This window comes from Sarcophilus harrisii, chromosome 4 (assembly GCF_902635505.1).
Source record: "Sarcophilus harrisii chromosome 4, mSarHar1.11, whole genome shotgun sequence".
Classification (NCBI taxonomy): Eukaryota; Metazoa; Chordata; class Mammalia; order Dasyuromorphia; family Dasyuridae; genus Sarcophilus; species Sarcophilus harrisii.
In genome coordinates, this window is record NC_045429.1 from 349677709 (window position 1) to 349689434 (window position 11726).

At 46.6% G+C, this 11726-nt stretch overlaps 1 protein-coding gene across 1 annotated transcript; it reads left to right on the plus strand.

The window, feature by feature from the left end:
• The first annotated feature begins 501 nt into the window (after positions 1 to 501).
• On the plus strand, positions 502 to 11726 carry SUMF2 (sulfatase modifying factor 2). The gene is made up of 9 exons (XM_003767937.4): positions 502 to 685; positions 2139 to 2295; positions 4928 to 5042; positions 5637 to 5681; positions 6364 to 6514; positions 7403 to 7458; positions 7701 to 7785; positions 7999 to 8149; positions 9257 to 11726. Exons 1-9 carry the CDS (start codon positions 610 to 612, stop codon positions 9339 to 9341), a joined length of 921 nt encoding a protein of 306 aa, XP_003767985.1. The 5' UTR covers positions 502 to 609; the 3' UTR covers positions 9342 to 11726.

Here is an 11726-nt window from a genome sequence, read left to right on the forward strand (position 1 = left end):
TCCGATCCAGGATCCCTCGCGCCGAGGGGCGCCGGCTCGTCAGCGGGGTCGGAACCGGGACAAAAAGCGCGGGAACTGGTCGGCTGCACAGAGAAAAGCGGGGTTCGAGTCCTCGCTTTGATACGTTCCCGATGTCACTCTGAGCCCCTCACTGACGTTCTCCTAGTGAGACCCGCGCGTCTGGGGGATGAGCTCCGCTGCTTTTTAGCTTCCGCAGGCGCGCGGCTCAGGCGGCGCGCCTGCCTCCGACCCTCGGCCGGGTCTGACCACGCGCAGGCGCGTGTGCGTGCGCGCGCGCGCGTATTCGGTGGCGCACCCCCCAACCCTCCCCCCGCCCCTCCCCCCGCCCCTCCCCCCGCCTCTGCTCACTACCGACGCGGCACAGAAGTCACGCCGCCGGGGCACCAGGAGCACGCGAGGGCGCGTGCGTCCGGGGAGGGCGATGAGGTAACGCTGGGTCTGGGCGGGCACGCGCGCGCGCGCTCTGGCAGCCCCGGGCGTCCCCGCTTCCCAGGCTCTGAGACCCCGCCCTCCGCGGCTCGGCTCAGCGGGGGCCGGGCCGGAACTGCGTAGCTGCCGGTGCTCCGGCCCTTCCCGGTCGGCGCGGCCATGGGCTCCGCGCTCGCGGCCCTCCTCCTGCTGCCGTCCCTGGGACTCGTGTTCCTGGGCCTGTGGCCAGAGCCAGGTCAGTGCCGACGGGCGGGCGCGCGCCCGTGCAAGAGAGGCCTGCGGACCTAAGCCGCCCCTCCCCCCTCCCCAGCCTGGGCGCCCGGTCCCTCCTTCCCCTCCCCCCCCACCTGATCCTTAAACCGCGGGAAGCCTTGACTCGGAGCTGGCAGGGACCCTGGAGGCTTTCAGGTGCAGCTCTCCGCTTTTACAGAGCGGGAAACGGAGGCCCGGAAGGGTGCAGCCACTTAGCCACGGAGCTGGGCTGGAAACGCGCCCCTGCAGGCTCCGAAAACGGATGTCCTGAACTCAGTGTAAAGAGCTCGGCTCGTATAGGACCTCAGGCCCACTTAGCCAGCTAGGTGACGCCGGCCGAGTAACGTCTCGGTTTCCGCGTCTGAAAAGTGGGGATTCTAATAGCGCCGAGCTGCCAGGGGCTTGTGAGGATAAAGAGAAGCAGAGTGGAACATGAGACTAGTTATATCCAAACTCCTTGGCTTTAGAGATCCTCCCCCGAGCCCGTTCTGGAATACCTCCGCGTCGGAGGAACTGGCTTCTCCACGTCCCCAGATCGCTCCCTTTGCGGCCCGGAGACTGAGCCTTTGCCTACCCAGGCTTAGGACATCCCTCATCCTTTCTCTGGACCTCTTTGCATGCTTTAAGGGGCAGTTGAAGGGCCCTCTGATCTAAATTTCTCCCTCTCGCCTTTATTTCCCCCCAGCCTCAAATAACAATTTTTTTTTTTTTTTTGAAACATGCGGTGATCCTGTACATGTGATCTGTGCTTTGCCTCTTGGGTAGCGAGTTCCCTGATACCCTGTCTCACCTAAACGGTTTTTTTCCTAAGTAAAATATTTTATTGATAATTTTTTATATTACTGTCAATCTCCCATGACTCCTTCCCCTATAGAACTGTCCTTTGCAATAAATTCTGTCATATTGTTCAGTTGTTTTTCTTTGTGACCCCAACATGGACAACTTTATATAATGGTTATCTTGTTGCTTTTATCTGCTCAGGAGGCGTCAGAGGGGATAGAGGGAGAGAATTTGAAACTTTGAATAAAAAAAAATGCTAATAAACTTTTTTTTTTTTTTTTTTTTAAATAGAGACAGATGGAATTAAACTTTGTGCCTCCACTAGTACCTAGCACAGTCCTCAAGCATACTGTAGGCTCCAGGGGTCCTCACACTACCGGTAGCTCACCGGCCAGATGCAGCAGCTGAGGACAGTTATCCCCCTCACCCAGGGCTATGAAGTGTTTTTATTTAAAGGCCCACAAAACAAAGTTTTTGTTTTTACTATAGTCCGGCCCCCAACAGTCTGAGGGACAATGAACTGGCCCCCTATTTAAAAAGTTTGAGGACCCCTGCTGTAGACATTGAATTAATGTGTATGAATGGATAAATGAATTTCCCCTTGCATTATGTTTATTGTGTCATAGCCCAGGTTAGTTCTGTCTTTCATCTTGCAGGCAGTGGGCAAGATGACAGCATGGTCCAGCTACCAGGTGGGACATTCCGGATGGGGACAAATTCCCCAGATGGCAAAGACGGGGAAGGGCCTACTCGGGAAGTAACAGTAAAGTCCTTTGCCATTGACAAATACCCTGTCACCAACAGAGATTTCAGGTATGGCATCCACTCTTATGGTCAAAGTACTTTCTCATTAATCCTCTTCTTTCTTAATCCACATATCTATGGCAAAGAACACTGAAAGGTTTTTATAAAGCACTTTCACATTTATCATTTCATTTCACCTTTATTTTCATAACAGCATAAGGAAACTTGTTTCCCTCCTTTTGTAAGACAAATATGTGAACCAGGGATGGATAAAGTAAAAAAAGAGAATTATAGACCATTATCATTAATAACTATCAATTAAAAATTTTTAGGATTTGGATAAGGAAGTTGGGAAATTTAAGGGACTTGAATGAATGCATGAATAGAAAAAAAATTTATTGTGTCTGCTGTGCTAAGTGCTGGAAAAAAACTCAAAAGTGAAATAATGTTATCATCTTACAGTTTACATTCTAATTGGGGAGACAATATATAGAGGGAAGTGGTAGCCAGGAAAGGAAGTTTTGGTCTGGGGGATGTTAGGTTTAGTAAGTAGAACCATAGGACAATCATTTTGGGAAGCAATGGCAATACCAATTCAGTAACTGAGAGCAGGAGATGTGATGTGCATGGACCAACAGAATAAATGGCAAGGTGTCCTAGATGGATAGCTAGGTGGGATGGAAAGCCCTGTTTGGTTTGGTGCCTTGTGGGTAGAATGGGCTACATGAACTTTTACTCATTCACCAATCAACACAGCTTAACTCGGGGTAGAAATTCTGAAACAGCATATCAAATGTCCCAGGGACCAAAGGTCCCTTTGAACTTGCCGGAGCTCACATAGAGAATTCATAGGAAAAAAGTCAAGTATCCTGACTGATTGGCTGGTATACTTAACATGAGCACATCCCTGAGGGACCTGGGCAAACGTCTGCCAACCAGAAAATCCCTGTCAACCCAGAAGTCAGAAAGAATGAGAAGGAATATCTAGGGAGACTAACATCTGGACTGAGGGGTTGATGGGCTTTGGCTCTATCAGAAGCTTATCCAGATTTCACAGAATCTCTAGGGAGAAGGAAAAAGGTCATATCAGGGATCCAAATAATCAACATATTTAATGTTTAAAAATAAAAATAAAAATGTCCTCATACTTTACCATCTCAGTTAATACCCTCTACACACATATAGTGTCTAAAGGTTTACAAAATCCTTTCCTTTTGTCCTATTTGTATTATTATTCCCATTTCCCATTTTTAGCTTAAATAGGGAAAGAAACTTGCCAAGGCCAAAAACAGCTATCAAATGACTCAATTGGAAATTGAGTCGATAGTTCTAGCAGTTCTCTTCATCAGTGTTATTTTAATGACCTGCCATTCAGTCTCTGAGAAGCAGCTCAACTGTTGCCTCTTTCATGGAGTTTTTCCTAATCCCCTTTTTTTGCACCCCACTCTCAACAAGTATGATTTTTTTTTTAAATGAATATTATAATTATTTAACATGTAATTTTGGAGAAAATAAAATATTAAATGAAATAAATACCACACAAAGTTAACTAGACTCTGATCTAATAGTGCCTAATAATCAGCAATGGCCAAAACCAGTTCTAATTATAATTTATAAAAATATTAAGCAATTTTATTGGAACAAGAGGTTTGGCAATTGTTAATGCTGTAAAGTTACCCATGTATATATCCTGTAAATAAAAGGCTATTAAATTTAAAAAAAATAATTAAGCAATTTTAGAATTTCATAATTAATATATTCATTATAGTGTACCCTGGCTGGTTTTTCTATTTTCCCCAAATTGAGCATTGCCATTCACATCATAGTGTGAATTATTTCATAAAATCGCTTTTTATTTCCTTTGTTATTTGTTTTCAGTTGTGTCTGACTCTTTGTGACCCCTTTTGGGACTTTTTTTTTTTTTTTAATAACTTTTTATTGACAGAGCCCATGCCTGGGTAATTTTTTACAACATTATCCCTTGCACTCACTTCTGTTCCGATTTTTCCCCTCCCTCCCTCCACCCTCTCCCCAAGATATGCAAGCAGTCCTATACATGTTAAATAGGTTACAATAGATCAACAAGTATGATTTTGAATGTATACACACACACACACGAAAAAATTATCAGATACTCTCTTCTCAAAAAAACCTTTGTTGTTGTGTTCAATCATGTCCAATTCTTTGTGACCTCAAGGACCACAATGCACTAATACCATTTGTTGTCAATGGCTTTTTTGTTTGTTTGTTTTTTTGAACAAAAATACTGTAGCAATTGTGTCATTTTTTCTCCAGAGGAAAACAAGAGTCTAGGGTCACACAACTAGTATCTAAGGCCAGATTTGAACTCAGGTTTTCCTGACTCCAGGCCCAGCATTCTTATCCAATGAAACATCTAGCTGCCTCCAAAAAACAAACAAATCCAGTTCAATAAATGTATAGAGTCTTCTGATTGCTCTAGTGATTCATGCATCTCTTTTGCTCCCATGACCTTCTACATTGTTATAATTATTGATGCACATCTCTCATTTCCCAAACCAGAGTGTAAGATGCTTGAGGGCAGGACCTGTCTTAGTCCTCTCTGGATCCTCACAGTGGATTCAGCGCAGTACCTTCCATTTAGGAGGCACTCGGGAAATGTTTGTTGAACAAATGAATTCCTCAACCTGAATGACGGGCCAGGCAACATTTCTCCTCCCAGGGAATTTGTCAGGCAGAAGAAGTACCAGACGGAAGCTGAATCATTTGGGTGGAGTTTTGTCTTTGAAGACTTAGTATCTGATGAGCTGAAAAAGAAAGTGACCCAGAAGCTGGAGGTAAGAGGGGTCAGTGGTGGTGTGGTGGGTGAGTAGGTGGGAAATGGGGGAGGGCACAATGAGCAGGGCAAGAGCTAGGGAGGACCACGGAGGCAGGGGTGGCCCATCATAAAGAATCAGGTCTTAGAATCAGGCACAGTTGAGACTGAGGCCTAAACTCTTCCTTCAAATGATTCCTAAAGTCTCTCCTGCTCCTAACATGTGCATCACATCATGGGAAATCAAGGGTTAGAGAGAAAGAGCACACAGATCACAAGAGCTACCTGAGCCCATTCCCATTTTTTCAACTTGGAAGAAAATAAAGTGATGAAAAGCAAAGAACTCGATGGGATATGAAAACGAAAAAGGTCATCTGGTCTAGAGCACCCTGTCAGGACAAGCTTGTCTTGAGGGGAGCCTATCCAGGTGCAGAGAAGGAGCAGCAAGACCTTCAGGAAGGAGAATGCACTATTTGCACCCTCCTGTTTGAGTCCCCATGGCTTCTGCCCCTGGATAAGTTCAGGGGCGGGGATGAGAGGTGGCAGGCCAACATGGGGGAGCAGGACAGCTCAGCTCAAGAGCTACGACTCAGTTGGTCCTTTTGTCTGTTTGCAGTCTGCACCCTGGTGGCTCCCAGTGGAGAAGGCATTCTGGAGGCAGGTGAGCTTGGCCTGAGTTCCCTTCTCCCTAATTTCTGCCCTGTGTGGTCCCATTTTGGAGGCTGGCCTCCTTTCCCAGAAGCAATAACCAGTGTGGATGACAGAATAATTCAGGTGAAGTATGTGAGCCAAAGGAATTGGGTTTGAATCCTAGCTGTTGATTAGAAATGTGGCCTGAGGCAAGATACTTTTTTAGTCCCCAGTTTCTTCTTTCATGAGACGAGAATCGTTAGGGTCCTTTCCAGCTCTAAATCCTGTTATTCTGGGACTAAGTAGCCAAACAGGCATTATTCTTTCTTATCCTAGTCTGCTGGTATCCTGATTTGAAACCCAACTATGTCGCTTCCTGCCTGTATGACTGTTGGGAAGGTTCTGTCCTTTTCTGGGTGTCATGTGCATATTGCACCTCAAAGTCTGGAAGCTCCGAAGCTGTGACCCTTCCTTGTCTCCCTGTTTTCCTCACCTGCAAGATGGGAGGAACAATACTCCCATGACCTGAGAATAGGATGGCTGTGCCAGAAGCACTCAGGAAGCCTGAAAAGGCTATGGAAATGGGTTTTTGTTATCTCCTTTCTGTTGCTCCCCTATCCCTCAATACTTTTTCTCTTCTGTTCTGTGAAATGGTGAAAGCCTGGCCTAAATACATCTCCAGGTGTCTCCCCTCCCCCTTCCTGCCCAATCAGCCTGCAGGTCCAGGCTCTGGCATCCGAGAGCGCTTAGACTTCCCTGTGCTGCACGTGAGCTGGAACGATGCCCGAGCTTTCTGTGCCTGGCGAGGCAAGCGACTGCCTACCGAAGAGGAGTGGGAGTTTGCTGCCCGGGGAGGGCTGAAGGGTATGTCATTCTTTCTCCACATGAAGGGATGGGGAGCAAGAGTCCTGGGTTTGGGCCAGAGTAGCTGTGTGACATTGGGCAAGGGCATCTGAGCTGCACCCATGGATGCTTTGTCTCCCCAAGAAGTCCAGCCTTCCAAAGGCATATGCTTAGGGGGCTGGTGTGTAGAGTTTGATAGGCAGAATCTTGTGGGTTCTCTTAGATTCATCCTCTTCTCTCCCCTCACACGGCCTCACCCTCTTTCTGGCTTTTGTACCTGTGTGGTCCCATTCTGGAAGTAGATGAGCTTGCTTGACTTCTGAGCTGGAGACAGGCAAGTTTGGCTTCTTAGTTCCCTTCTAATTTCTGCCCCATAAGGTCCCATTTTGGAAGTCTGACCTCCTTTCCCAGAGGAGTAATTGGGAATTGTCTGGGTAATTGCTCTTTCTCTCTCCAAACTATCCCTTACACATCTGGCAAAATCATACCAATCTGACCATATCACTGCCCTACTCAGACACCTTCGCTGGCACCCCATTGCTTTCAGAAAAAAAAAAATCAATCTGTACTTCTTAGCCTGGCAGGTAAGGCCCTCCACAATCTATATCCTGTTGAATTGAATAAAGAACCAGGACAGATAACATCCTCTCCATCCCTCTCTTTCTCCTGACCCTTTCCTTTTTTTCTACTTCTCCCTCTCCTTCCTTTTACCTTCTGTTCTTCCTTCCCCCTCTGCTCCCCAGCCTCCTTCCCTACTCACTCATTACTTCCCCTTCAACTCTCCCTCTCACATTTACTTTCTTTTCCCTGTTTTCTTTCTCCCTTTTACCATTTTCTTCCTCTTGAACTTCTTACTCTGCTGATTTTTTCTTTTGTCCCTTTTCCTCATCTCTTTTCACTTTTCGGCAGGTCGAGTGTATCCCTGGGGGAACCAGTTCCAGCTGAACCGCACCAACCTGTGGCAGGTAAGACTCACCATAACTGCCTCTCCTGCGGCAGAGGCTTCTGGGGCTAGGAAGGCCTCCCATCTCCCTTTTCATTCTGGCATACTCCCAGAACATCAGGTGGTGCCAGCCGCGTACTGAGGTGGGAGCTCCTAGGTCTGAAACCCAAACTTAGCCTTTCTCCCAGGGAATGGTGGACGGCCTGGCCCTGGCCTGCCTGCGCACTCATGGAAAAGCTCTGATCCTGACTTCTTTCTTCCCAGGGCAAGTTTCCCCAGGCTGATACAGCTGAGGATGGTTTCCATGGAGCCTCGCCCGTAGATGCTTTCCCTCCCCAAAACAACTATGGTAAAGCCAATTAGCACAAAGCACATAGTACCACAGATTCTCAAGCTTTTTTCCCCATGTGGGGCTTATTCCTATATGGCCCAACCCTGGGAGTCCCAAATTATTCTAGGAAGAGAAAATCCTCAAAACTTCCCTGGAGAGGGGAATGAGGGGTGGTGTTGGGCTGATAGATGCAGTCTTGACTGCTGAGCCGGGTCTGCCACCATTCATCAGGACTCTATGATCTCATGGGCAACGTGTGGGAGTGGACAGCATCCACATATGAACCTCCCATACCCGGCCAAGACAAGAAAGTTCTGAGGGGAGCATCCTGGATTGACACAGCAGAAGGCTCAGCCAACCACCGAGCCCGAGTCACCACCAGGTAAGAACGTGACTCCTATTCCAGAGGAAGAGAAGGGCCTGGAGTTTATTGTAGCAGTAGTAAGGGAAAGGGTGCTGAACTTGGAGACAAAGAACTCGAGTATTAACCTTGGATTAGCCATACCTTTCTGGATCTTGGTTTTTCTCATCTGCAAAATGAGAGACCTGTGCTGGATGATGACCATTAAGATCTTTCCTAGAATCATGATCCAGAAGGGGAACAAGCAAAGCTGGTACCTCCTTACGCTAGTTTCCTGGGTCGGTCTAGTGCGCACCAAGTTTCCAGAAAGTCAGGAAGCTTAGAATGCAGGGCCTTCAGGTCCCATGTTCATGTTATTCTGCCTTCTGATTTCCCCCCTCTCCTCCCCCCCAGTTCACTCTTGTCCAAAGTGGCTGAGTAGGGGTTTAGTCAGTGATCATATCACTAAATTTAGAGGTAGTAGCTGGTTTGACCCCCTCACTTTATAGATGAAGAAACTGAAACCCAGGGAAGTTAATGTAATTTATATGATCTTAGGGATCATCTAGTCCAATCTCATTTTACAGATAAGGAGATTGAGACCCCAGGAAACCAAGGGGATCCCAAGGACAGAAAAACAGTGAGCAGCACAAGTGGCTCCTAGGTCTTCTGACCTGGCATGACTTGTCCAAAGTCACATGGTCAGTGCTCTCTTAATACACGTCTAAGACTTCACACTTTTACCCTCCCAGTAGTGAGGCATTTACTATTGAGTAAATGTACTGTGTAGTCCTGGGAAGGTGGACAGACTAGTGGGAGGTCCCCAGAAAGGGGCAGAACTATCCTCAGTGAAGGGATCATCCATCCAATGGGATGAACACATGCCTTACAGCATTGTTCCCAGGACAAGCTGTGGGTGGATAGTCCCTGAGATGTTACCTGGTACAATCGGGGGAAAATGAAACTCCAGGAGGACAAAGGACTTGCCAGAATTCCTAGAACAAATCAAGAAGTATGGATTTTTTGAAGACTCTAAGCTTCAGTGAACTGAATGAGTTTCTCAGAGCAGGCTCTTACTCTTCAGGTGAGGGGGGGAAGTGCTATCTCAAATCTTGATCCTTGACTATTTTCTTTCTGCTCTGATGGCAGGATGGGCAACACTCCAGACTCTGCCTCAGACAATCTGGGATTCCGTTGTGCAGCTAGCCCAGGCCGGCCTCTTGGGGAACTATGACCAGAGATCAAGAGACAAGGGAAACAATCCCCTGTGACCCTGCCCCCTGGCCAGCCAATGCCTTATCAACACAACATCGGGCCTAGATGAAGGAACAGCTGGAGTGACTCCAAACTATACCCTGACCACATCAGTCATTCTGCCTGTCTCAATCCCCACTTCCCAGTCCCCACTGAGTCCCACTGTGCTGAGCATTCTAATGCTAAAAATGACCAGGACCTACAAGACTAGGCCCACCCCCAACTCAGGGAACCAAAATCCTCAGTATTAACTGTAGTTTAAGGATGACAAACACATGTTCCTGCACATTAAATGGAAAAAGAAAGCTTATAGCTAAGATTTGTGGATTGTTGAAAATGGATTGGATCTTTAATACCATGGAGTACAGAAGTTCTCAACCTAATTTAGCTATATAATACAGATTTGGGTCTTGATATGTATTTGTTGGAACTCTAAAGTAGTTCTCCAGAGGGTAGGGGTTGAAGGATATGAGATTATGAAATATTCTCTGAAAATTAAGGGAGGGGAAAGGGAAAATCTTGGAATGAAATTTAGTTTTTCCATGTCAAAAATTATTGTATTTTAGACATTTCATCATTTACACCAATATTATAGAGCAGTATTAGCATATTTTAAGAGGGAAGAATAGCTTTATTCCTAATGAAATGTCTAATAGTATTGTGTCATTTCTAGTTTTAGAACCTACTTCCCAAGGTGGTTGTGAGGATCCAGTCAAAAGTCCTTAACATACAGTAGGCAGTATTTGCCCATTCCTTTTCTTTCCCCTTCTGTGGAATCCAATTTGGTTATCGATGGTCTTATATAAGCCCCTCATTTGACAAGTGGGGAAACTGGAGCTCAGGGAAAGTGACCACCCCAAAGCCAGCAGACAGAACTAATCCTTTTTTCATTCAGTACCGAGTAGCTTCCTCTACTAGGCAGAAGTTACCAAGAGACTGTAGGTAGTTAACAAGAGAAGTGCCCAAAAGACTGTTACTGGAGAGACTGTAGGTAGGCAGGGATTAGGAATGCCCAGATATGCAGTGACACCAGGGCAGGAAGCAGAGTCCATGCTTCCCCATGTTCACCCTCCCAGATTTCAGGTTGGGTTCCTAATTAGCAGAGGGGGACACCCTGCCTCTTCCCTGGAAAACCCAGTAAGAGGGCACCCAGGGAGGCAGCCTTAAGTCAGTACAAATCCTTTCCTCTAGGCATGTCCTTAGACTGCAGCTTAATGCAGTCACCGAGATTTGCCTCAGAAACCGCTGCTCAGAGGGCGACTGCTAGAATCAAACGGCTCCAGCCTTGCACAGCTGGGACCAGGACCATGGGTCCTCAGAACAACTCACTGGAGTCTGAGATTCCTTTTTCTTTGTCCAGTGACAGTAAATACATTGAAGAACTGGCACAGGCCAAAGGGACACAGCCTTCATGGATCAGTACTTGTGAATCTTCTCACTGCAATCAGGAGCAGAGCATATCCTAGGGCTGGCCCTCTCCCCCACCTTTACACAGAGCTGTGCACTGAGAGGCAGAGGCTGGGTTTTAGTCACAACTTTCCCACTAACTAGCTGGGTAACCCCAGCTTAAGGCTTAAGGCAAGGCCTTAAACTCTCTGGGCTTAAGAAGAGTCAGTGACCTCGAGGGCTCTTTGTAGTGCTTAAAACTATGTCCCTTGTGCGCCAATAATGTCATGAGCTTACATTTTAAGAGGCACCGTGCCTTAGAGCTTGCCTCTGCTGTGTTTTGGCTGTGTGACCTTGAACAACTACTCTGGGCAATGAACTCAGAGAAGCTAGTGACCTGCATTGGTAGGTAGAAGGATTTTCCTTCAGAGTTTCCAGTTTCACCAAAATCACTGACTCCTTTACTGTGGTTGGAGATTGGAGCATTAAGTATCATCATTGGTTTACATGTTAGGAGAAATATGTTCATGTTCATCCAGCTAATTTATCCCCAAACTTAAATCTCCCAGAATTCCCTTTTCTAGTCGAGCCTGTTGCTGATCATGGCAACATATCTGTACCCTGGCAACATCCCTGACCAACAGTGAAAGCCAACCCAGCCTTCACCTGGAGATCTCTGGTGACATGCTGTCACAAATGGGTACAGTCAATTTCACTCGGAAACTTCTCCAATTGGCTAAGTTTCTTTCAGCAAAAGCTTAAATTTGCATCTTTGTAAGTACTCTAGGGCCCAGTATTCCAACAGAACAGCCCTCTAAACATGTGAAGACATCTCTCTTGTCCCTCTTTCCCCATGGCATGATCTCAAGGTGCTTCACTTTCCTGGCTATTTTGCTTGGCTCTGCATCATTCCAAGTTGATTTTTCCTTGTTTGTATTATCACTTACACTTTCTTATAATACAAGTAATATTCTGCTTT